Below are 25,850 nucleotides of genomic sequence, written 5' to 3'. Positions count from 1 at the left end.
ATTAAAGGCATGCAGCACCCTGCCCTCTAGGTGATTTCTTAGAAGAGAAATGCTCCATACTACTGTTTGCGCAGGCGTCTCCTGGATTAGAACTTGTTTGTGTTCTTGTTGTAGTGTAACATTGTGTTTATGTTGTGGACTGGGGAAGTCAGAGGACAGTGTGTAAGAGTGGGTTTTCTTTATGTACCATGTGTGTCTCCCAGATTGAATTTAGGTTGTTAGACTTGGCCACACTACAAACTCTTAGCCATCTCCCCAGTACAGGGTTGATTTCTTGAGCTTTACTCAGGAAAGATGATGTGGTTCCAGATGTGCTGTAGTCGGTAGGATGATTGCCTAGCATGTATAAAGAGGGAGGCTATCCTGAGGCTACATTACTGTTATAACTTCACGGACTTCACCTGATTGTGTTTTGGAAGATTTAGGAAGTGAACGTGTATTGAATTCATTGTTGCAAACTGAGTACAGCCACACACACTGGAGTGCAGCTTACTGAACAGCACAAGTCACTCAGTGAACGAGCATCAGAGAGGAAGAGTTAAGTTACCGTAATCCTGTCTGGATCTTATTTACATGTTTATCAAACCAAATTAACTTCCTGCAGAACAGAATTGCTGCTTGTGGCTTCGAGTCAAGGCTCACCAAATCCCATTCATTCAGTGCCATGCTGACCCTGGGCTTTTCACTAAAGTAGTGATTTTATTCCTAAAGTAGTGATTTATTCCTTTTATTCCTAAAGTAGTGATAAAGTTACAGTTTGCTTAATGGTTAAGTTTTTTGTTTTAATCCAGCGGCGTTAGATACCTAAAGAAGGTTCCCTCAGTCCATATGCATCTGCTTTGACTGGTGGTCTCTGTCAACCTACAAAGACTGACCTATTGCTGAGGGCAGCTGGACAACCCTGAGAACAACTTAGAGCACTCCATCTTGGGCACCCTGTAAGGAGCTTCTCTGGAGATAGCACCCCATGTAAGTGCAGAAAACAAGACACCCACGTGGACTACTACTTCCCGCTTCTAACACCCTGATGCCTGAAGGTGAGGTCTCTTCTCCAGTGTCTCAGAAGCCATGTGCACACTTAGAATCCTGCAGCCCGAGAAGCGCACAGGCAGCTTTCTTGCTAGGCATTTGCCTGGCTGTTATTTTCTCTTAGAAGCTGTTGGGTCAGGAGCTATGAAAGAAGGAGGTGGAGGAGAAAGGCTTCTGGTTATGTTTCCAATCTGGACAGTATTTGTTTAATAATTAAAAGCTTTGTTTTTGTTGTTCTGTAGTCCAAGTGTATTTGATCCTAAAGAAGTGTTCCCACTGGCCAAATGTATCGTCTGTATTTTGAAGTTGCTACTATGGACAGTTGTGGCTAATCAAGTATTACTGCTTCCTCTCCTTTATTTTTAAGACAGGGTCTCTCTTCATATAGCTCTGGCTGTCCTGAAACTCACAGGGATCCGCCTGCCTCTGCCTCTGCCTCTGCCTCTGCCTCTGCCTCTGCCTCTGCGTCTGGGACTAATGGCTAAAGGCATGCACCGCCATGCGTGGCTTCTACCTTCCCTTTAATGTATCCACATTCAATTCCTCTCTGATGCTCGGTCAGTGAGTGACTCGTGCTGTTCAGAAAGTTGCACTCCAGTGTGTGTGGCTGTACTGCAGTTCCCAACAATGAATTTGGGAGCACACTAGTGTCATGTGAAGGTAGAAGCTGGATGTAAACTTTTCTGTCATTCCTAGCTACTACATAAGGTTATATTAGCCTGGTTATTAAAAATGCTAAGAAATTTGGTTTGACATTATGTAGACGTGCAGCATTCCATAGATCAGCAGATGGTCTGTAAACTCACCCTAGACGACCTTCTCAGTATGCCTAGCAACAGAGGCACCTGGAGAAACATGGGTAAAGCAGCACTTGTGATCATGAGCATGGGATGTATTTTTTGTTCAATGGGAATGAATATTTTAGAATTAGACAGCTGTGATGATTATATCGTTTTATTTTTCTTTGAGACAGGGACGCTACATAACCCTGGCATCTCACACAGATCTGCCTGCCTCTTCCCCACATGCTGGGATTTCGTGCCCAGCAACAACACCTTTTTCTGCTTAAAAAAAAATTTTTTTTTTTTTTCCGGAGCTGGGGATCGAACCCAGGGCCTTGCGCTTCCTAGGCAAGCGCTCTACCACTGAGCTAAATCCCCAACCCTAAAAAAATTTTTTTAACCAGCACATATTAGTTATCCTAATGTTTCTCCCTCCCATCTCCCCATTGCCCTGCTACCTCTTGCAATCTCTCCCCTTCTTCAGACATCGTCTCAGCTCAGGCTGCCTCAAACCTGCTCTTCTACCAAGTATAGCCTTGACCTCTGAGCTCCCTGCCCCACCTCCTGAGTGTTGAGACCACAGGTGTGGGCTACCATCTGCGGTTTACGTGATCCAGGGTAGCTAGTCATGGTCAAGCCCTGATCAACTGAGGTACATTCTCAGCTCCGTGAATTGCACATGATCAAATATATTGAAAACTACCAAATATACACTTTGATGAGTTTAAACTGTGACTTTTTCTCAAAATTTTAAAAGTTTGAATAAAGATCACTTCCATAGAGAGACTTTTGAACATACGATCTGTTCAGCAGCCTTCTGTTCAATATGGGAAAGACTGATTTGCAAAAAGCTCCATGGTGCCTGTGCCCTGCTCCCAGCCTTTCAGTATCTGCATTCTTACACTGTGCTTCATGGGTGTGCCCCCATGTGGGAAGGTCAGAGGGCTTTTGAGCTAAGTAGACGTTCACAGCAAGTTTGAGAAGTGTTGTCTCGAAATTGACAACTGCTGAAAGAGGAAGCCCGTTTTCCCCATCCGTTTCATGATATGAGTTGGGTTCACCTCCCAGGGCCAGAAAGGGTGGGAGAGAGTGTCTGCGAAGGTGGGAGAGCCATTGTCCATCTGGGTGGCTCTTAGGCATGGCTCATGGGCATGCAGGGCAGCCAGCCCATGGGGCTCAGGCACTTGGGTTGCTAATGACTATCTTTCCTTGTAACCACAGCAAACGTTTTACCATTTTCTGTAAGATCCCTCAATTTCCCGTCCTTTTGTCTTTGCCCGTGTGTAGAATTTGCCAGCACTATCAAGCTGGGGAGAGCGAAGATGGAAGGGGTCTAGCAACTAAAAGCAGACGTAGCATTCTCTGAGAAGTCACCTCTCCCCTGTTGGTGGCTCAGTTTATTTAGGAGATGCAGAAGACAAAGGTAGACAAAGAAGAGCTGAGCGACATGGCTCCTCCTTTATTCCTGTGTCGCAGTTTGCATGCGTCCATGTTCAGCATTGACCCTGTGGCCACTGTCAGTCCTGAAAGATTGGCTTCTTAACGAGGAGTGGGAAGGCTCAGGTCTCATCTTGGCTTATTTACAGAACTCTAATGGAGAGAAGTAGATGTGATCCAGAAAAAAAATTTGATTAAATCCTTTTATGTGATGTGTTATTAATTAAAGTTTTAACTAGTTTTTATGTCTTAGTTTTTATTTTGTTATTTGCTGTGTCTTTTGATGTTAATTTATTTACAAGGTGCTTGTTAGACCTAATACTTCTTTCAAGTCTGTGTGAATCAAATCTGTCTAAACATAAATTAGAGATCAATACTTTTATACTTGAAAACTAACTTATAATTTATTTTTGATATGAGAGAGAGGGAGGGGGAGAGGAGAGAAGGAAATACCTAGCAGGACATATTTAAAGACAACATTTGTCTTTTTTATTCATTCGTTCATTTTGAGCTTAGGTCTGGATACATAGCTTTGTCTGGCTTGACATTTGCTATGCAGAGCAGATGGGCTCCAGACTCCTAAAGACCCACTTCCTGTGCCACCTGCGTGCTGAGAGGGAGGTGTGTGGCACAGCTGGTTCTGGTTGTCTTTGATTGACTTGTGTATTGTATGTCCTGGCAGAAGTGCTCCGTGGTGCACACAGGGCAGCCTCACAGGTACTTATTTGGTGCTGTGTGTATTTTCCTTTAGGTCAGTTAAGTGCAGTTAATAGTCAGCAAGGTGATTAAGGGTCTGTCTCATGGTCATGTCAGCTGTGTGAGGCCCAGCTCTGCCTCGCACACTGCAGTTTCCGGGACAGTCACAAGACTGCTGCTGTAAGGTCCGTGAACTCACACAGGTAGGGCTTGGAGCGGCCTAGAGCTGGAGGTGGTGAGCTGGCCTAGAGCTGGAGGTGGTGAGCTGGTCCGTATCTCAGCAAGTGCAGTGCACAGGGCAGTTCCTGGCATTTACACATTGTAAATGCTTTGTTTGTGACAGGACCTTCTTACGCCGTTAGTCTCAGTCTATCGGTCTCAGGATGCAGCACTGCACGTGGCCCCTTACTGGGTTCTGAGCTCAGCCCAAGTCATCTGCACCAACATAGTCTGAGTCCACAGGGTACCTGAGGGTCAGTCTTTCAAAGAACAGTTCTCTTTGTCCAGCCACTCTCTGGTCCCTCGTTGGACTGCCTCTCTCACTGTTGTAGGGCTAAATTCCTGCTAACACGTCTCTATTTGTATGTGTGCTCATGTGTTTGTGACTGAGGACAGCTTGCATAAATCTGTTTTCTTCCTCTACTACGTGGGCACCACAGACTAAACTCAGATCACCAAACTTGGCACCTTTAGCCACTGAGCCATCTTACTACCTGTTTTGATTTTGATTTATTTTTGTGTATTCCTTTGGGAATTTCTTACCTGTATTCTATCTTCAACCCACTCAGCCTTTCCAGACTTGTTTCCTTTTGGGTTTGTTGTTTGTTCGTTTCCTTGGTTTTCCAAGACAGTTTGTTTCTGTAGCCCTGGCTTTCCTGGTACTGACTTTGTAGACCAGTCTGGCTTGAACTCACAGAGATTCCCCTGCCTCTGCCTTCTGAGTGCAGTGGTTAAAGGCATGGGCCACCACATCTGGTTGAGTTTAGATTTTTTTAAATTTATTCTTCTTATTTCAAATTATGTGTGTAGAGGGAATGTGGGCTGTGTACCATGTGAGTGCAGTTCCCTCAGAGGCCAGAAGAGGGCATCAGATCCCCTGGAACTCTGGCCCCTGCAGAACAGCATATTCTCCTAGCAGCTGGGCCATCTCTCCAGCCCTTCAATTTAGATTTCATGGAGCCTGCCTCCCCCCCCCCCCCACCTTTAGAAAATGGAGAGAACTCAATGAAAGTAGAAAATAAATCAGGGTCACTTTTCTTTGTTTAAGTTTGAAGAACAACATATTACAAAGTGATTATGGTGATTATGGTTATTGTATGTATATAAAATTACTGGGAGAAAAGTTCCCAAAAGGCCAACAGTGGGCTGTGTAAAATGTTCACTGTTTGTTTTCTTTACGTTGCCTGTGTCTGGCCTGGCCTTGGACTCACAGGGATCTGTCTGCCTTACCTTTCCAAGTATTGGGACTGCATGTGTGTGCTCCCACACCCGGCTGTGATGGCTTTTTACTCAGGTGCCTGAGTGGTTTGGTGAGTTGTCCTGTCCCCTGTGGTCACTGCTTCTTGGCTTGTACGGCTGCGTGAGTGTGGTGCTCTGAGGGTGTAGCCCCAGAGTCCTGCTTCCTCTCAATTCTTGCAGGAACTGGGAGGCCAGGGAAGTGTCCCTTGGCTTTTAGCTCTTGGGTTTCTGGAGAGCTGACTGAAGAATATGATTTGTAGTCCATTTAGTTATTCTCTTTTTTTAGATTTATGTATGTGAGTACACTGTCGCTGTCTTCAGACACACCAGAAGAGGGCATCAGATCGCATTACAGATGGTTGGGAGCCACCACGTGATTGCTGGGATTTGAACTCAGGACCTCTAGAAGAGCAGTCAGTGCTCTTAACCACTGAGCCATCTTGTCCTTTGGAACTTTTCTTTTTCTTCGAGACATCATCTCACTGTGTAGCCTTGGCTGACATAAAACTGCCTGTGTAGGTGAGGCCAGCCTCCAGTTCATAGGGATCCACCAGCCTCTGCCTCCTGTGTGTGGGATTAACCTGGCACCGCGACCAAATGCTTTCAGACTTTTGAAGTACAAAGATGGACGGAGGTTGACTGGATACAACTGGGTGCATCCCCTGAAAACTTCACTCTCCCAAGGTTGTATGGCTGTACACCTGTCATCCTGTCTGTCCAGAAGACAGAGGCAGGAGGTTACCCTGGTCATTAGTAAAATCCTGTTTTCCATCTGTGGAGGATGGAAGCCAGGGATCTGAGTGGTTTTGTCCTGACTTCCTGTTGTGTAAGGTAGGAGAGGAAAGGAAAAGTGGAAACTCTAGAGAACACTGTGATGCATAACTAACAGATGGGACGGTTTTCATAATGGCTTATGCATACATTTAGAAATCTCTTGACTGTAGTGAACTAAAAAGTAGCATTTATTTATTTAATGTGTGAATATTTGCCTGCATGTGTGTAAGTGCACCATGTGTATGCGTCATCCCCTAGAAGTGGAGTTGTGGGTGATTGTGACTCACCATGTGAGTTCTGAGGATTAAACCACTGAGCCATCTCAGCAGCTCCAAAAGTAGTGCAGAGAGAGAGGGAGGGGAGAGAGAGAGGGAGGGGAGAGAGAGAGGGAGGGAGGGGGGAGAGAGCGTTGCCTGCATTTATGTCTGGATACCAAGTACACACGTGGTACCTGCAAAGGCCAGAAGAGGGAATATGATCCCCTGGGTGTCGAGTTACTGACAGTTAATAGCTACTATGTAGGTGCTAGGAATTGAACCTGGGTCCTCCGAAAGAATAGACAGTATTTTTTTTTTTTTTTAGATTTATTTATTTTATCTATATGTTAGTACACTGTAGTTCTCTTCAGACACTTCAGAAGAGAGCATCCCATTACAGATGGTTGTGAGCCACCATGTGGTTGCTGGGAATTGAACTCAGGACCTCTGGAAGAGCAGTCAGCGCTCTTAACCGCTGAGCCATCTCTCCAGCCCCTAGACAGCATTCTTAGCTGCTAAGCCATCTATCTCTTCCGTCCCCCAAAGGCAGCTTTACTTTTTTAATGTATTTGCGTCCATTTGTGCCTGGTGGGGGTTTGCATGTGGATGTCAGAGGTTAGCTTTGTGTAGTAGGTGGTCAGTCTCTGGCCATTTTTCTTTGATTCTGGGGATTAAACTCCTGTCAGGCCTGCACAGCTGTCTTATCCGCTGCACCATCTTGTAGGCCTTAAAGTATCCCTTTATAAACTCTGTGTTTGGCCTTTCGTCCTGCAAATTTTTTCTGGAGTCCAGTTGAGTCCCGAGTGCTAAGTTCTAAGTCACTCTGTAGTACATCTCCCACGGCCGAAGGCTCCATGCTCCCTGTGATGGTGCCTTGTGGTGCTGTCAGGCGTTGGTGTTTCCTCCTTTGAGCTTTTAATTCCTTGATGCTTGAGTCAGAAAACAGGCAAGTATTATTTCTTTGTCAGACCTGTTGGATTCCTATGGGTTTGCTGTTGAGTCATACAGAGTAGTGATATAAAGTGGTAGCACTATATATAGTCATGTATATAGTGCAAACTGAGAAGCTCTAACTTAAAATCCCAAAGGACAAAACTGTGATCACAGACATGACATTCCAAGTAGAGGGCCAAGCGTGATGTCTCCTTGAGTAAAGACTTAATTCCTAAGCATGAGGACCTGGTTTTGAAGGCCCAGCATCCCGATAAAGCTGGGCATGGTAGCACATGCTGTAGTCTCTGCACTGGAGGGGGGAGATGGGGATCCTGATGGTCTGGCCCACTGCTCCAGCCGATTGCTGGGCTTCAGCTTCGGGACAGCCTTTGTCTTAAGAAAGAGGGGGAGAGCAATAGAGGAAGACACCCAGCATCACCTCTGATGAGCACCTACACACATGAGCACCCTGTACTCATGCACACTACATGTGTAAACACAGAAATAAAGACAAAATTAAAACCAAGTGGGAAGTTTCTCTCCTCTGTGTACCGGGTCACAGGTATGGATGGGCATGGTGTAAGTACTTATAATTCTGGTTACTCAGGAGTTGATATTTCTAAAATATATGTGAAACATACATTTTGTGAATAGAGTTATGTTCCATCCCTATGGTAGCTTAGCGTCTAGCTCTCCAAATTTAAAAAAAGATGTTAAGTAACTTTCATCTCGAGCATTTCAGATAAGGCATACTCAACCCATAAAGCAAAGTGTGTATGATTAATATGCAAAGCAGGATAAGAACTAAGAAAGGTATAGTGTGTAGCTTGGTGGGAGAGTGCTGGCCTACTGTGTGCAAGGCCCTGGGTTCTATCTCCAGTGTTCGAGGCAGTGGGGAGCTAGGTGAAGCAAGGAAGACTTCACAGAAGTTGCGGCATCCAAAGGTTCGTTTCCATTCGGCAGACTTTGATTCCAACAGTAAGGAGTGAGACAAACAAAGACAGGAAAGTTTTCTGGCCCCAAGTGTTCCAATTGTGGCCAGAATGATGAAGACTCAAAGAGGACGGTTGGAAGAGCACAGTGGGCCTGGTGGATGACACTTGGGTTCGAGGCTGAGTGGTGGTGTTGGCTTATCCAGGCTTTAGGAAGAATAATGAGTCCTATTAACAAGAACGGGGTACCCGACACGGAGCAGCAGTACAGATGTGGCTGAAGTGATCTGTTGCCTCTAACCCCACCTGAGGAATTCCTGACAGGCAGGATGTGTGGGGCCCTTTGCATGTATGTGGCACTGGAGACCTGGCTGCCCCGAGTGTGCAAGCTCCTGTGCATAGCTCCGCCCCAGCAAGTGGCTCTTCAGGAGAACAGCTCCGCCCACGCTAGGGACCACATATTAGTGCCTGCCCTGTCTCCTGTGTTCTCACCAAGATGCTGACACCAAACTTTTTGTTTTATTTTGTTATTATTGAGACAGCACCTCACTAAATAGTCCTGGCTAGCCTGAAATGCTCTATGTTGTGAAGGCTGGCTTCCAACTTACAGAGAGCCATCTTCCTCTACCTTCTTAGTGCTAAGATTAAAGTGTGTACCACTAAGCCCAGCCTCAGATGCTTTTATTTTCTTACTGGATAGACCGTACTGACCCCAAACTGACCCCAAACCTGCTCCTGCCTGTGCCAAGTGGTGGGTTAAAGACTATGCCACCACACCCTGTCAAACTTTTAAGAGAACCAAAATTTTATTTTACAAATATTTTACAGCAGCCTCAAGAGAACAGTTAAGTATTGGATACCAGCTAGATAGAGGATAGAGTCACAGTGCACAGTGATTCAGTGTTAGTATGTCCCGTGGAGTATGATAGGATAGGAAACTACTCAGTGTTTATCTGGAGCTCCATCTTTTTTTTTTTTTTTTTTTTTAGTATAGAATAGTTTATTCACTGCATGAGTTGAGAGGGTAGTAGGGACAGAAAGGCAGAGAGAGTGAGCAGTGAAGTAGAGGCTGGCCATGAGCACGTGGAGAGGTGGGAGGGGCAAGAGGACAGAGTAGCAGTGAGCCCTGGAGCTCTGGTTTGTTTTTTTGTTTTTTGGGGCTTTTTTTGTTTTGTTTTGTTTTTTCTTTTTTTTCTGAGCTGGGGACTGAACCCAGGGCCTTGCGCTTGCTAGGCAAGCGCTCTACCACTGAGCTAAATCCCCAACCCCTGGAGCTCTGTTTTTAAAAAAAGATTTATTTATTATATATAAACATATATACTATAACTGTCCTCAGATACACCAGAAGAGGGCATCAGATCCCATTACAGATGGCTGTGAGCCACCATGTGGTTGCTGGGGGTTGAACTCAGGACCTCAGGAAGAGCAGTCAGTGCTCTTAACCTCTGAGCCATCTCTCCAGGCACCTGGAAGTCCATCTTACGTAGGTGTTCTGTATTTACTTCAGTAGTCCTGAGCACTTCCGGCTCAAGGCTCAGTTTCCTCCCTTCCTCTTCACCCCACTTTGCACCTGAGTTTGTCTCCTAGTGACTCAAGGAGTAGGAAGAACGTGTGCTTCTCAAAGAAGGATCAGTCTCGTAGCTTGGAGCATGGGTATACCCTAATTTAGTGCCAGGACTTGGTATCTGAATATAGCCAAGAAGGCACAGTGTCTTTCTAGCCAGGCAGACAGACAGGAGAGATCTTTTGTTTAAATGTCAAAGATCCAGGAGAGCATCAGGCCGTATGGCCTCTCAGATTTTTCTCCAATGTCTCGGGATGTCTCTGGGGCCCAGTGGCAATAGCTGCACAGCCTGTGGGTTTGCTGCACTCACTTCTGTAGAGGAGCTTGGCCCTCATGGGATTGGATGCCGTGTGTCTCTCCATCCCGCCTGGGTCACAGGGACCCTTCTTGGTTCCTAAGATAGCAGGAGCAAAGCCTTCACGACCCTGTCCACCTTTCTGTCAGTCCCACGCATAATGTATTTCCCATGAAACCTGCTCCTGTCTCTGTGTCCTCAGTGCTTGGCCCTGACCGTGTGCCCTCACACCAGACACTTCTATCTGATCCCTGCTTTCATTGGTCTGACTAGTCCTCAGGCATGTGGGCCGAAGCCTGTTTCTATGCCCTCCAGACCTAGGCTCCACCTGAACAGGAGCCGCCAGGTCAAACCGGGTTGCTTCCGCCTTGCCCCTTATGCCTATGTATGTAACCAGTCTGCAGTGGGCACTCTGCATCTCTCCTCACCTCACAACCCAGTGGTTACTTGTATAATTAACACTTGAAAGAATGTCTGAAGAAAATGGCCTGCCAATGGTTTTGAAGATGGCAGCAGCCAGTGACCTGAGTTTGATCCTGGAACCCACGTAAAGGTGGAAGGAGAATTGTCATAGAATTTTCCTCTGACTTCCACACGTGTGCTGTGGCATTGTTCCCATCCCCATCCAGCCACGAGCACGCTATACACAATGAAATATTTAAAGAAAACTGCACTCACAGCCTAGTCAACAGGACAGTTTCCACCCCAGTCTGGGAGAGCCTTAGGTGGGATTAAGTGAAGAAAATAAATTGTCCCCAATATGTCCCATCGGGGTGAAGGGATTTGAAGCCCTCTACTGTAGAGTATGGGGGAGACTTTGACACCCTGACACATGAGGGTAGAAGAGAGAGAACAGCACCAGCTGTTGTCTTGCGTAGGGTGATGGGATGGTTTAGTCTAAGGAGGAGGTTAGGACCTTGTGTGAACTCCTTCCCAGTATTCGTGCGGGTGTGAAGACATCTCAAGGACAGCGACTAGAGCTTGTCCAGAGGGACACTTTGCAAACAGGGCCCCAAAGCAGTGTCTCCATATTTCTCCCCTCAGTCCACAGTGCCAACCTGGTCCCTAGTGTAGGGGAGGTCTCCGGATGGTCAGGTGCCTGTGGACAGCAGGGGACCACAGACTGCTCACCCTCTTGTGAATAACCCTTTCCCTATGATTAGTGGCTTGGCCTGGGAAACCTCAGAGGGCTCGCTCAGCCAAGCTGCTGCTGAATACTACAGCTGGCCCCAACAACCCACAAGGCTCTTGTGGCCTGCGGCTCATGCCGTGTGGAATCCAGACGCTGGGACAGATCTATGATCCCAGCCCTGGACCTCTCCTGCTGTCCCAGTGGAACTGGCACCCCAGAGCAGGGTCCTCGGGACTTGGTGGCTCACTTTCTGCTGGGAAGCAAGGAGCTGCGGTCTGCTCCTATCCTGCGCCTTACAGACAGTCTCTCCGCAGGTACCTGAAGGAGTTCCGCACAGAGCAGTGCCCGCTCTTCGTGCAGCACAAATGCACACAGCATCGGCCCTACACCTGTTTCCACTGGCACTTTGTGAACCAGCGTCGCCGCCGCTCCATCCGCCGGCGGGATGGCACCTTCAACTACAGTCCAGATGTCTACTGCACCAAGTACGACGAGGCTACAGGCCTCTGCCCAGAGGGCGACGAGTGAGTGCCCTACCTGCCCTCGGGGGAGCCCAGGTCTCCTGGGTCAGATGCCCTCAGAGTAAGCGTGGGACATTTAGGGAGCTAGGCCTCCGAGGCTGCTTTGCGAGCCCGGCTACAAGCTACAGGTCAAACTTGGGCTCACCCCTGCCCTGACTTAAAAGGTCCAGCATTGGGAGTGGCTTCCATTTTCTTTTGCCTATATTATATGAAAACCAAAAGTCAGCCTTTCTTCCACTAAGCTCACATTTGGACAAAGATGATTCCCTGGGTTTTCATTCACCCGACGTGTCCTGTCCCCATCTGCTGCACCATCCTGTGCAATTCCCACTGTGGTGGCTGCTGGGAGCAACAGAGCGCGCGTGCCTCGCCCGTTTTCCGATTAGATGGCCTTTGTTGTTGTTTTGAGACAGTCTCATAACAGAAACCCTTGCTGTCCTGAAACTCATTACATACACCAGGCTGGCCTCAAATTTACAGAGGTCCACCTGCCTCTGCCTCCCAACGGCTGGGATTAAAGGGGTGTGCCACCACGCCTAGCTTGTTGGATAACTTTAAATGTCTTCACAATCCCCTGTTCAGGAATTGGATATACCATTAATAAATGAGGTGGGAAACGGGGGCCATCTTTGGCCTTCTTCTCACTTGTTTCAGCCTCAGAACAGTTACTAGGAACCGCTCCCTAAGTTCTGTGCAGTATTCTGAACTTTCCTACAGTGGCCGGCCTGTTTCACAGAGGTCAAGGCTGGCTGATCCCAGAAGCTTATTAAAGCTCATGGGACATGTGTACAAGTTTCAAAGTGTTGATTCTTGGATGACCCCTGAGTTGGGCGGCATTTGTTACTCAAACATGTTCACCCAGAAGTGTGTCCCCTAAAGTATCTGCCTGGGGCTCCAAGCCCTTCAGATCTTAGCACTCACACACAGAGCCCTGGTGGCCAGAGAGTTCATCCTCAGTTCATTCTCTTCCTCAGTCTCCCACCACTGTACCCTCTGGACCACGGTGGCAGCCCTCAGCAGCTGGCCTCGAGGCAGAGCTGACTGACTTGGGATGCTGTATTGCAGGTGCCCATTCCTGCACAGGACCACAGGGGACACTGAACGCAGGTATCACCTCCGTTACTATAAAACTGGAATCTGCATCCATGAGACAGACTCAAAAGGCAACTGCACCAAAAATGGCCTGCACTGCGCTTTTGCCCACGGCCCGCATGACCTCCGCTCCCCTGTTTACGACATCAGGTAGGCTGAAGCTGAGTTGTGAGGAGGGGGTGGGGGGCACGGGGCGGGCAAGCTGCTGTAGCTGCTCACCTCAACAGGATAAAAGAACTGACAGCACTGTGTTTCCCATTCTCTTGTGCTCCTCCTCCTCCCCACCCTGTGTGTCCTTTCCTCTTCTCCCAGGGAGCTCCAGGCCATGGAGGCCTTGCAGAATGGCCAGACTACAGTAGAGGGCAGCATAGAGGGCCAGTCAGCTGGGGCGGCAAGCCATGCCATGATAGAAAAAATCCTCAGTGAGGAGCCCCGGTGGCAAGGTACAGGCAACTTCTGGTGGTCCCTGTACTCCCCTCTCCATAGCTGCTCGATGCCTTGGCTGGATACCACCTGCCTTTTCCAGTGAAGCTGCCACGTCTGTTAGGAATCTAGCCCTTCATCATCCCATTTAAATGTTTCGTTATAAATATTTATTTTATGTGTATGAGTGTTTTGTCTGTATTTCTGTGTACCATGTGCATACTGATGGATGGTTGTGAGTCACCATGTGGTGCTGGGAACCGAACCCAGGTCTTCTGCAAGAACAGCAAGTGCTCTTAACCACTGAGCTATTTCTTCAGCCCTACTTCTACCCCTTCATTTCATGTTAAACCTGTCATTCAAAAGGCACTTGGAAGGGACTTTCCAGATGTACTGCATTCCTGGGATTCCCCTGGGTTTTCCCACACGCATCCTCATCCATACACACACACACACACACACACACACACACACACACACACACACACACACACACACACACACACACCATGCATGTCTACGGCCTGTAAAGATGTGATCCTGTTGTGCTTTCCTTGCATGGGGTCTCAGCTCTGGACCCCTTCCCATTAGCTCTTCCATGCCTTCCCTACACTCTGCTGACCTTGGGATGCTCCAGCTCCATCCCCTGACCTCTGCCCTCTGACCTTCTGTGCAGAGACTGCTTATGTGCTGGGGAACTACAAGACGGAGCCGTGCAAGAAACCCCCTCGGCTGTGCCGCCAGGGCTATGCCTGTCCCTACTACCACAACAGCAAGGACCGGCGCCGGAGTCCTCGGAAGCACAAATACAGGTCCTTTGGCCCCAAGAGGCCAGTCATAGGAGGGAGGAGTGGCAGGGAAGGGATCATGACTGAAGCTGCCACTGTCATGGTTCCCAATGAGGCAGGAAGCCAAGCCCCAGGGTTTATCGGGCCCAGTTATGAGAGGAGGGGTACGAAGGATGGCTGAATGGTGGAAACCCTCCCCAGTTCTTGCCTGACGCCCATTGCTGATTCCTCAGGATGTGTGTGCTGAGAAGGGCCACGCCCGTGTGGGAAATGGGTTATGGCTGTGGCCTGCCTCCTGGGCTGTCAGAGGCTTAGTGTGTGGCTCAAGGGAACACAACTGTCCTCCTTGGTTAGGTGGCCAGCTGGGCCAGAGGAACAGCCTGATGTTGTGCCCCACGGAGATCCTTCCTCCATAGCTGATCTTACCCGTTTCTGTGCCTGACCTTGTGAGACAGGGAGACCAGGGTGGGCAGGATTCAAGTACGGGCACCAGCCTCACCCTCTCTTGCTGTCATCTGATCCCTTTGTGTTGAACCAGGTCATCTCCATGTCCAAACGTCAAGCATGGGGACGAGTGGGGAGACCCTGGCAAGTGTGAAAACGGAGACACCTGTCAGTATTGTCACACTCGCACAGAGCAGCAGTTCCACCCCGAGGTGGGTCCTAAGAGGAGGGCGAGAGTGAGGCAGCAAGTGCACATCCTGGTGCTGTCCTAGAGGAGGGGAGTCTGCTTGCCCAGTGTTAGCTTCTGGAGCGCCTGTGCCTCTGACTCCAGAAGGCATGCACTGCTGGTCTAGGCTGCCCTAAGGTCTGAGGAAGAGGTTGGTGATGAGAAACTGAGTGTGTGGGGTGTGCCTGTCACTTCAGGGCATGAGATGGTGGGCAGGGCAGTTATGAACTTAAGGCAGGCATAGTCTATATGTATCCTTCACCCTAAAAAAGAAGTCGGGGGAGCCATAGGGGAATAGAGGGGCTGAGGTGCAGAGGGATTCCAAGCCATCCCTGCCTCAGTGCAAGGGTCTGCCTGGGGTTGAGTTTGACCTGATTCTGCTCTGCTCTGCCCCCTTCAGATCTACAAGTCCACCAAGTGCAACGACATGCAGCAGTCCGGCAGCTGTCCCCGAGGACCTTTTTGCGCCTTTGCCCACATAGAACGTATGTAGTTCCAATGACCTTGTCTTCCTTTCCCTCCCCTAACTCTGCTGAGGCTCAGCCATGGGACCAGTCCCTGGCAGAACCCTGTGTGCAGGACTCTTCATCTGGGAAGTTGCAGCCCTCTAATCACTCCGGAACTCGCCTGGAAGCCCTAGCACAGCTCCTAAGAGCCTGAGATAGATTCAGACTCTCGCCCTGCTGGGCTCTGAGTCCCAGGCAAGGCTGAGGCACTAAGCACGCACAGCCCCCGACCCGCTCGGTCCCCTGAGCACGGAGCTCTTCCTATTGAGTCTGCTTGGCCTTCGTAAGCAGAGCCATCCACCAGAGTGAAGGTCCCTTCATATGGTGTTCTTAGACAAAGAACTGGTTAAATTAATTTTAACATTTTACTTTGTTCAATATAAGATGATTTCATAGCTGGCCATGGTGGTGCACACCTTTAATACCAGCTCTGAGTGGGTAGAGGCAGGCGGATCTTAAGTTTGAGGCCAGCCTGGTCTACAGAGTGAGTTCCAGAACTATGTAGGGAAACCCTGCCTCAAACTTAATTAGTTAGCTAATTAATTTTTAAAAATCAGTATAGGGGGCTGGAGAGATGGCTCAGCGGTTAAGAGCACTGACTGCTCTTCCAGAGGTCCTGAGTTCAATTCCTAGCAACTACATGGTGGCTCACAACCATCTCTAATGAGATCTGATGCCCTCTTCTGGTGTGTCTGAAGACGGCTACAATGTACTCATATATAATAAATAAATAAATCTTTAAAAAATATCAATATAATTTTAATAAGTAATTAATTTAAAAAGTATTGAGGGGTTTATTGTTTTCATGCTGTCTTCGCTGATAGTCATTTTTTAAAATAATTTTTAAAAAAGATTTATGTATATGTGTACCAGAAGAGGGCATCGGATCCCATTACAGGTGGTTGTGAGCCACCCTGTGGTTGCTGGAAATTGAACTCAGGACCTCTGGAAGAGCAGATGGTGCTCTTAACCACTGAGCCATCTCCCCCAAGTCATTTTAGCCCCTAGAGCCCATTTCAGTGTAAGTCCGCTCGTTTCGAGTGCTCAGTGGCATCAGGTGGCTTGCAGCTGCACCGTGAAACAGCAGAAATCTAGGATGCCGCCCGCGCGCCACAGTCCAGGCCATCTCTCCCATCATGAAGTGGGTGCTGGGGTCGACACCTCTCTCCCTTGCAGATCAAGGATCTTCTCACCCTCTTTCTAGGTCCAGCTCTGTCTCTGAGGGGAGAAAATGAACAGAAAGCTCTAGGGTAGTAGATGGGGGGCTCAGAGGTAGCTGGCGGCTGTAAGACTGGGACCACCCGATTGCAGCGTCCAGCAAAGCTGCTCATCAGTAGTTGGGGTTACTCAGAAGGGGTTGAGATTCCAGCCTGCTGTCTCCTGTCCCTGTTGTCGTAGAAAACTAACCTGACCTTCCTGAGCCTGTTTCCTTTCTGTGAAGCGAAGACCATTGTCTTTGCAGTTAACTATAGAATGTGTGATGCCAATGGAGATAACTAATTACCCCAGCGGCAGGGGCATGCATGGCCTCCTTTGGAAGATGTGCAGGTGTATGTGTGCAGGGACAGACAGGGCTGGGGGGCCTGCTGACCCTCACCCTTTCTTGCAGCGCCACCCTTAAGTGATGATGTGCCGCCTTCCTCAGCCGTATCCAGCCCTACCCAGCCGGGTCCAGTTTTGTACATGCCATCTGCTGCCGGAGACTCGGTCCCTGTGAGCCCCTCCAGCCCGCATGCCCCTGACCTCAGCGCCGTACGTGCCTGTTGTGGGAGTGAGTGGGTGGGCACCTTGCCTGCCCAGGAGCGAGCTCCTGCCTTTCTTTGCCCCAGGAGCTCGAGGCCCTGCTATTTGTCCTGGGGCCAAGGGCAAGGAGGTGTGGGGATGTGTCTTCAGAGCTGGCAGTGATCAGCCTTCTGCCACTCCTGTCTGTCAAATCCCTTCTGAGGCGCAGGGGTCCTTGAGTGCTTATTGATGCCTGACCTTGGGAGCAGGGTTGGAGGGTGGCCATTCCCCTGTACCCACTGTGCCCGTGCCCATTACCAACCTGTCCTCTTCTGCAGCTCCTCTGTAGGAGCAGTGGCCTGGCCAGTCCACCTCACCTCTGCAGCTCCCCACCTGGCCCCAGCCGGAAGACCTCAAACCTGGAGGGCCTGGTCTTCCCTGGGGAGGCCAGCCTCGCCCCTGGCAGCTATAAGAAAGCTCCTGGCTTCGAGAGGGAAGACCAGGTCGGGGCGGAGTACCTGAAGAATTTCAAGTGCCAGGTAAAGGACTCAGGGGCAGCAGAGGGTGAGGCCAGTGAACTGCGCCTCTTCTGTGGGACAAGAGCAGCTGAGCCTCGGAGGTTCAAGAGGCAGCACCGCCCTCACCCTCTCAGGGGCTGTCCCTCGCTTTTTCTTTATGAAGCTGTGGTCGCTCTGCCAAAGGCTGCATAGCTTTCCCAGAGCCATTGAGCCAGTCAGTGGGTACAAGATTATCCCCCTTTCCCTTCCAAACTCTAATGCCTAATAAGAGGACAGGACCTGAGGGCCAGGACAGCAGGGGACAAACCTGGGCTTGTTACCTAGGAGAAGGAGCCAACCTCCTGTTCAGGCTAGGAGGCAGAGAAGGGGGCTGGGAGAGGACATATGTATAGAGAAAGCTGGGCGGAGGAGGAGGAAGAGGGAGAAGGGGAAGGGGAGAAGGAGGGGGAGAAGGAGGAGAGGGTTTTGTGTGGCAGGTGCCCAGCCCTGCCCCTTCTCATCCCTGCTCTGTCTCTCCAGTCTCGGTGGACATGGCAAAGTGGGGTGGATACTAGCCTTGGGGCGGCCTGGTTCCACAATCACTTCCTGCTCCCTAATTTTTCTCTCTCAGGCTAAATTAAAACCCCATTCGCTAGAGCCCAGGAGCCAAGAGCAGCCTCTGCTTCAACCCAAACAGGTACAGAGCTCTCCCTCCCATTCTGGCATCACTGTAGCTAGGACAGGCCCAGAGCCCCAGCTAGTGTAAGCAAGTGGGTACAGTTTCTCCACAAACTAAGGTAGGACTAAGGGACATCCGACCCCAAATTAGAGAGGGTGGGGGTCAGGCTCTGGAGGCCCCTCCCCCCAGACTTACCCATTCAGCAGGAATGTTTGGGGAGCATCTCACCCCCCCTCTACTGTGAGCCTCAAGGGTAAGGAGCTAACGGCCTTTGGGTTCCGCTGTTCTGCCTATACCCATTCAACAGGATGGGCCTGGGGCAGCTCCCAGGCCTAGAAAGCCCTGGTCCCTTTATCCCTACCTGACCTCTCTCCTAGCCTCTGCCAAAGCTTCTATAGGCAAGCATCCCATTGTCTCTCCCCACTCTCGTTGCAGGACGTGCTGGGCATCCTCCCTGTGGGCAGCCCCCTGACTTCCAGCATCTCTTCCAGTATTACCTCCAGCTTGGCAGCCACTCCCCCCAGCCCTGCAGGCACCAGCAGCGCCCCTGGCATGAATGCAAATGCTCTGCCCTTCTACCCAACCAGCGACACGGTAGAGTCGGTCATAGGTAACTAGGCAGGGTTTGTTTGCGAGCCTAGGACTGAACCTGGAGTCAGAGACACAGGGTGTTCTCAAGTGAGACGGGATGAGCGTACCACATACTTTAAACATCAGGCTTGTTGGGGAAGACACTCAGGTCCTCTGAGAGAGGGGAATGAGTTCAACACGGAGGGCCAAAAACAGGTCACGAAACCCCTCAGAAAGTCATGTCATGCAGCCTTAGTTCCTTTATGAGGCATCCTCGGGAAGTGAATGCTTGTGCATTTGTCCTAAGTGCTGATGGTTAGGGCAGTGCCGTGGACTAGTGCGACTTGGGTAGAATGTGTAAAGCCCTGGGTTTGGTCCTCAGCTCCAAGAGGAAAAAGTCAATGCCCCTTTCCCTCATTGCTGTGCCCTCTTTGTGCCAGGCCCCATGCCAGGCACTGGGGAAGCAGGCAGCCCCATCCCTGACTGCTTCTGCTGTCTAGGAGGGAAATTGCACCTTCTCCTAACCAGACCAGTTCCAAAAAGACTGGTCTTTGCAGGTACCTAATGTGTATGGCCCTCAAAGGGCCAGAATGCCAGCCCTGAGAAACTCAGAATGAAACACATGGCCTGACAGAAGGAGACCACACTACTCTTCTGGAACTTGCTATGTAGATGGTGCTGCAGTCTTGAATTCAGTCAAGTTTTCTCCTTGAGATGAGGTCTTGCTATATAGGCTGGCCTTGAACTCCTGGTCCTCTCGTCTCAGCCTTTAGAATTTGGAGATTACTGGCATGCCAAACCACACTGGACTGGGTTGGATCTTGATTCCTCCTAGGGGCATCAAAGAAGAGTTCAGAAGAAGGGACACTTGGGCTGGACTGGGCAGGCAGGTGTCTTTAGGGTTGGTGTGGGCTGAAGTACTAAGCAGAGAAAGGCAAAGGCCAGGACTGAATGAGGTAGTCAGGGCCAGGAAGCCCAGAGCCAAGGGTTTGTATGGTCCTTGGGAGCCCACACTCCAGTCTCTGTCCCTAGAGTCTGCCTTGGATGACCTGGACCTGAATGAGTTTGGAGTAGCAGCCCTGGAGAAGACTTTTGATAACAGCACAGTGCCCCACCCCAGCAACATCACAATCGGTACTGGCCGTGGGTAGGCCAGGACGGCCTGAAGGGTGCCCTGGGGTTTCACCTGTCCCACACGGCTTGCCGGGCTCTCACACAGCCCACCCTCCGGGTCTCTCTTACAGGCGGCAGTTTGTTGCAGAGCTCCGCGCCTGTGAACATCCCTGGCTCCTTAGGCAGCTCAGCCTCCTTCCGCTCTGCTTCTCCATCCCCTCCCGTCAGCCTCTCCTCACATTTCCTGCAGCAACCCCAGGGCCACTTGAGTCAGTCAGAAAACACATTTTTGGGGACCTCAGCGTCACATGGATCTTTGGGTAAGAAAGGGACTGGATAAGAACCTAGTGCCTTTTAGCAAATTCCTTTGTCTGTTCTGCCCATGACACATCACCCAGCGACAGGTTAGAGCCAGGGCTTCAGGCTGGACACTTTCATCCTGGAACCAGCATGGTTGGACCAGAAGGCAGAAGCCCAGCCTCTGTCTTAGCTTCCTGTTCTGTGGAATGGATGCAGTGGTCAAGTGAGGAGACTGAACATGCATTAGGAGGCTGGCGCCTGCAGAAGCAGTGGCCTCGGGTTCCAGGGTGGAGGGCAGCTCTTCGGTGCAGTTTTGGTGATCACACTAGAGCAGTTGAGTGAGCAGCGGCCTAGCAAGTACAGAAGTACGCAGAGCGTGTGGTGTGATCGCAGGGCCACACACACCCTTTGTCCAGTTACCCCGAGTTCTAGCAGCTGGTCCCGTCATCACAGATCATCAACAAGCAAGGGAAACAGTAGGAGCAGGCGCACCCAGCCTCAAGCCGTCTTCCTGACAGGGAGAGGATCAGAGACGCACATTAACCTGCCCAGGCTTTGCACTGAGGGGGCCAGAGCCTGAGTGCATTCCAGGCTTAGTGGTGAGGTGTACAGCATGGAGACTAGAGATGAGGCCACCACACTAGAGCAAGGCTGTGGGGAATTTCCCTGTGGCAGCTCATAGATACACAGCACTCACTCAGCAGAGGCCACTGCCTTCCACAAACAATTCCCCGACCCTCCCTCGTCCTGCTCTCCAGCCAGAGGATGGAGCCTCTGATGTTCTGGTCAGCCAGCCAGGAACTGACAGCTAGTCCTCAGGATAGGAAGTTAGGAGGTTGTATCCTGTTAAAAGTGAACGCTGTATCTTTCTAACTCCCACATTCTGGAAATGTCCACCTGAGCCCTACCCACTGGCCCTCTCTGTCCCCGTGCTGGGTGACTCTCTAGCTCTGCTGTATCGATGCGTCATCTCAGCCTCTGCCAGCAGCATACTGAGCGACACGGGTCCATCATAGTAGCTTTTGTGTACAGGTCTCTCCTGGCAGACAGGGTCGGACAGTGCACACTACAGGAGTCATAGCACAATCTCCCTTCCTTCCCCCTCCCTCTGTCTCCCTCCCTCCCTCCCCTCCCTCCCTCCCTCCCTCCCTCCCTCCCTCCCTCAAAATGAAGCACAGAGGTCTCCGTGAAGTGTGCACCAATCCATTGTCTTCCGTTTTCCCAATGTGCTGATTTTGCTTAGAAGGGAAAAGCCTGAATCTGGTTCAGTTAGTGGGGAAGGGAGCAGGTAGAAGTGACTGGAGCGGTGCGTCTGGGGAGAAGGAAGCCCGCGGTAGATAAGGAGGGTCCTGGCAGCCAGAGAGCTGTGGAAGCTGATGGGAGGGAAGGAGGCTTCTGGAGTCAGACTCTCAGACTCCCCTGCCCTGTCAGTGGTTCTCTCTAGGACATTGTCTGTCCTGCCTGGAAAAGAAGGAGATGCCCAGGCCCCTGCTGGTCTAGCCCTCCCATCACGGGAGGCACTGGCTGGTGGCTTTTGTCCTATCTGATCTTGTCAGTTGGGACCCTTTGCCACCTCACTGGGATGCAGAGACCTATGCAATAGTCTAACAAGATACTGTCACAAATTGCTCTTCCACCCAGTCCTAACTCCAAGGCCATGATCAGAATCCCACAGGAAAGGATGCTAAGATTGACAGGGAGTGGCAGACAACACTAAAGTTTAGGTCTGACTCAGCCGAGGACACCTTCACACACTCAGCAGTGTTCAGCCAGCCTGTGGCAGCCCATGCAGGGCTGGCCAGGGCCTGGGCCTAAGCCCTGCGCAGCTGATGTTCCTCCCCCCCGGGGCAGGTCTGAACGGGATGAACAGCAGCATCTGGGAGCATTTTGCCTCTGGAAGCTTCTCCCCAGGCACTTCCCCTGCCTTCCTATCAGGGCCAGGGGCTGCTGAGCTGGCCCGGCTTCGGCAAGAGCTAGATGAAGCTAACGGCACCATCAAGCAGTGGGAGGAGTCCTGGAAGCAGGCCAAGCAGGTACCGGGCCCCACGCCCACCTGCAGTACCCAGTGCCTGGTGGCATCAAGCCCGTCCTACACAGCAGGCTTTGGGTGGGGGAAGCAGGGGCTAAAGAACAGAACAAAACTACTTGCCCTCCCCCAACATGGGAGGACTGGTCTGGCCAGTCAGAATGTTATGGTGGCTGGCACTGCAGGCCTGGGACTCCATTTGGGAATTGTTTTTCGAGTGGCCCCAGGACCTCCTGCCTTTCTTTGCTTCTAGATTCTGAGTTAGGCCACCTGTCCAGCTGCCACCAGCTGCCTGGGATGCAGGCTAAGCTGTGAGCCCTGCCTTACGCCCCTGACACCCTGTCTTGCTAGGCCTGGCCCCCTTCTCTGAATGTAAAGGGAGGGTCTGCTGAGGTCCTGGAACCTCTCTCCACAGGAAACAGCAGCCTTCTCCCTGACCCTCCCCAGACAGCAGGCCCCATAGCCAGAGTGGCCCACACTGGCTCCTGGAGATGCTCTCGGAGGTGGGGAGGGCGAGGGGGCAGGGGCAGGAGGCCGTCGTGGTGAGGCGCTGCTACCTATTGGGCCCACAGGCTTGTGATGCCTGGAAGAAGGAAGCCGAGGAGGCCGGAGAGCGGGCCAGCGCAGCTGGAGCAGAGTGTGAGTTGGCCCGGGAGCAGCGGGATGCCCTGGAGCTGCGGGTGAAGAAACTGCAGGAGGAGTTGGAGCGGCTGCACACAGTGCCAGAAGCCCAGACCCTGCCAGCGGCCCCTGACCTGGAGGCGCTCTCCCTCTCCACCCTGTACTCCATCCAGAAGCAACTGCGGGTCCACCTGGAACAAGTGGACAAGGTCAGCCCCAGCAATCACAAGTATGAGTGGGACACGGTCGTCCTGTGCTTGGGCCTCAGGGAGCCCTGCTAGGCTGACAGTGATGCCGTCTGTTGGGAGAGGATGAGGGGAGGTAAAAGGCAGTAAGGGGTGAGGGGCGGTGTCCAGAGCTAGTGACCTAAGCTGAGTCACGCGTCCACAGCGCTGTCTCTAGCTCTCCATACTCCAGAAGACATCCAGAAAGGCCAGGCCATGGTGCCTACTGGTCCCTAGGGGTGATTTGCCTGATAGAAGCAGGAGAGTCTTAGCCATCAGTCCCCTTGGCATGTCCTGAGCCTCATTGGTTTTTCTTGGGTGCCTAGGGTAAACTCATATATGACAAGAAGAATTAACCTCTGTCTAACCAAAGTCCTGAGGGTGGGAGCTGCCCCAGCTCCCTCCTCGGGCTGTTAGAGCTGGGGCAGCAGCTGGATCAGGGGTGGAGATGCTCTCACTTGTCGGTGGGACCCTGGGAATGTTGAGCTTTGGGCCTTAATGTTCCTCCTCCTAAGGATGCTAAAGTGAGAGTCAAGAGAGCTACTCGGTCAACTCGGGGCCAAGCAGGTGACAGAGAGCGTCCTAGTAACTGCAGTGTCATATTCCCCACAGGCTGTGTTCCACATGCAGTCAGTGAAATGCCTTAAGTGTCAGGAGCAGACCCGGACAGTGCTGCCGTGCCAACACGCTGTGCTGTGTGAGCTCTGTGCTGAGGGCAGTGAGTGCCCTGTCTGCCAGCCCGGCCGGGCCCATGCCCTCCAGTCGTGACCCTGCAGACCAGGCCCAGGTGGGCCTAGACCTTTTCACCTAGGACTTTTTAAAGTATATATATGTATGTATGTATGTATGTACGTATGTATGTATATGTATATGATTATGTACATGTATACATTTGTGTGCAGGTGTGCGTGGTGCCAGCGTGTGCACAGTGTCTGTGTGTATATCTGGACATAGATATAGACACACACTTTAAAACAGACTTACCAAGCACTTTTTAAAGAAGAAACTATTTTGCAGTCCTCTCCTGTCCCTTCCCCATCCTTTCTGCTCAAAGACAACGTCCCTCTTTTCCCACTGGCCTTTTGACAGTGGATATGTTTTTGTCTCTTTTTTTAATGTAGGAACTAACTATTTTAACTTCTTCCTGGGGCCAGAGCAGGGAAGGATGGGAAGCCGGAAGAGTAGGCCGGCTCTGTTCATCCTGCCTTTCCGGGCCAGGGTCTGTCGGCCTGGACTCAGGCCCCGCCTTCCTAGCTGTGAGGGCTTCAGGCAGGTCTGAAACTCTAAACCAGACTAGCTCCTGGGTTTACCAAATATGTATTTAACTCTGGGGACAGCCACAGAGCAGGAGGCCGAAGCTACAGGCTAGCCCCACTCCCACACCTGGGCCCTTGAAGCTCCTCAAGGGTCAAGATCTAGTTCTGTCCCTCGGGATCTTGAAGCCTGGGCTTCTCCTTGATCATTTCCTTCTGGAATCCCTACAGTAGCCTCTTTGACCCCACAGTCACTTGTCAGGTTGGCACTGCCCTCACCTGTCCCTGCCTCCTTCCCTCGGGCACACGGCTGTGGAGCCGGCAAGCTCCTTCCCTCTGGCAGCTAGCAGGGCGATTGTTGGGAGGAGTGCAGCGTGAGGACCAAGGGGCACAGGCCCTGCCCTTCTTGCTGGGAGGAGGTAGTATGCATTCCTTGGTGCTCTTTGAGTGCAGCTGACGTACTGCCGTTCTGGGCAGACGCCTGTGTGCATGTGTGTGCGTGCCTGTCTGATGTATATTGTGTTTAGCTTCAATTTTAAAAATTGTTCTGTACAGAGATGCAGTGAATCGGGAAAGCAGAGTGGGCAGAGGGAGGCAGCCCTGCTCCCAGTACTGGGTGTCCAGAGGGCTCAAGAGGGCTTCGAAGAATCCGCCCCAGCATAGGCCCCTCCCTTGGGCTCAGCACGAAAGGGCTTTCAATGAATTAAGTGAAAACTTTTTCTTTTTTTACAAAAATGAAAAAAATCAACAAACTTATTGAAAATAAACTATCAACTTGCAGTGGCTTGTTTGTGTGGGGTTAGGCCTAAGGATGAGGACATCCAGACTTCCAGGGAGGAGAGAGCTCTGCTTTTGGCCTGTAGAAATGGCTGCTGCTCGTTCTGCCGTGTGAAGAGACAGCTGAGGCGGCCTAGAGTCTCTCAGGTGCAAAGGCAGCTCAGGCACCCCCAGGCCATGAAACTCCTGCTCAGCGCGTTGACCTGCTGTGAGTGCTTTCCTTATTGATGGTTTCCAAAGAGTGATGGGGTCCTTCACTGTTTCTCTAAGCAGCAGACAAGTAGTCCTACCTGGGAGGGTAATGTTCATGGAAGGAAGGAGGGAGGTGTTACCAAGGAAGTCCCCACCCGAGAACACATCCACATTGGGTGCTCTGCCCGGCCTCCACTAGAGTTGTCGCCTTCTACCCGTCAGTGTGCACATTAGCTTTCCAGGCCAGAAGCTCTGACTGCCATTGTGTAGGAGACGCTTCACACACACACTCGCTGTCCCTCCCCACACCACGTTCCTGTCCTGAGCAGCAGCCACAGTAACTGCTGTGCCTGCCAGGTGAAACGTTGGGAGTCGTGGCTGAGGACCGAGGTGGCTCTGCGTACGTCTGACAGCCCGAGCTTGATGCTGTGCAGGAGACCCAGCTCCTGAAAAGCCAGCACACACGTACCAATGACCACTCCAGGTCCACTCGTGTCCTCTGACCTCCATGTAGTACCCATGCCCCCAGGGACAGACAGAGCTGTGATGCATACTGAGGAGGGACACAGCACCTGACATCTTCCTGG

At 51.0% G+C, this 25,850-nt stretch overlaps 1 protein-coding gene across 2 annotated transcripts in view; it reads left to right on the top strand.

The window, feature by feature from the left end:
• Positions 1–25,074, top strand: part of Unk (unk zinc finger) — a 31,295-nt gene extending 6,221 nt beyond the window's left edge. The window contains exons 2-16 of one of the 2 annotated variants that reach the window (XM_032912578.1): positions 11,604–11,813; positions 12,876–13,052; positions 13,215–13,345; positions 14,002–14,137; positions 14,652–14,769; positions 15,184–15,268; positions 16,899–17,041; positions 17,350–17,550; positions 18,140–18,205; positions 18,623–18,797; positions 19,790–19,891; positions 20,002–20,190; positions 22,022–22,203; positions 22,769–23,026; positions 23,654–25,074. In XM_032912578.1, the coding sequence (XP_032768469.1) occupies positions 11,604–11,813; positions 12,876–13,052; positions 13,215–13,345; positions 14,002–14,137; positions 14,652–14,769; positions 15,184–15,268; positions 16,899–17,041; positions 17,350–17,550; positions 18,140–18,205; positions 18,623–18,797; positions 19,790–19,891; positions 20,002–20,190; positions 22,022–22,203; positions 22,769–23,026; positions 23,654–23,809 (2,329 nt within the window). In that variant the 3' untranslated portion in view covers positions 23,810–25,074. The remainder of the gene's footprint in view (positions 1–11,603; positions 11,814–12,875; positions 13,053–13,214; positions 13,346–14,001; positions 14,138–14,651; positions 14,770–15,183; positions 15,269–16,898; positions 17,042–17,349; positions 17,551–18,139; positions 18,206–18,622; positions 18,798–19,789; positions 19,892–20,001; positions 20,191–22,021; positions 22,204–22,768; positions 23,027–23,653) is intronic. The other variant, XM_032912577.1, reaches the window with a different exon arrangement.
• Positions 25,075–25,850: the final 776 nt, after the last annotated feature.

The sequence above is a fragment of the Rattus rattus genome, chromosome 9, assembly GCF_011064425.1.
Source record: "Rattus rattus isolate New Zealand chromosome 9, Rrattus_CSIRO_v1, whole genome shotgun sequence".
In the NCBI taxonomy this organism is placed as follows: Eukaryota; Metazoa; Chordata; class Mammalia; order Rodentia; family Muridae; genus Rattus; species Rattus rattus.
The sequence above is the reverse complement of the archived record's forward strand: the minus strand, read 5'-3'. Positions and strand labels throughout refer to the sequence as shown.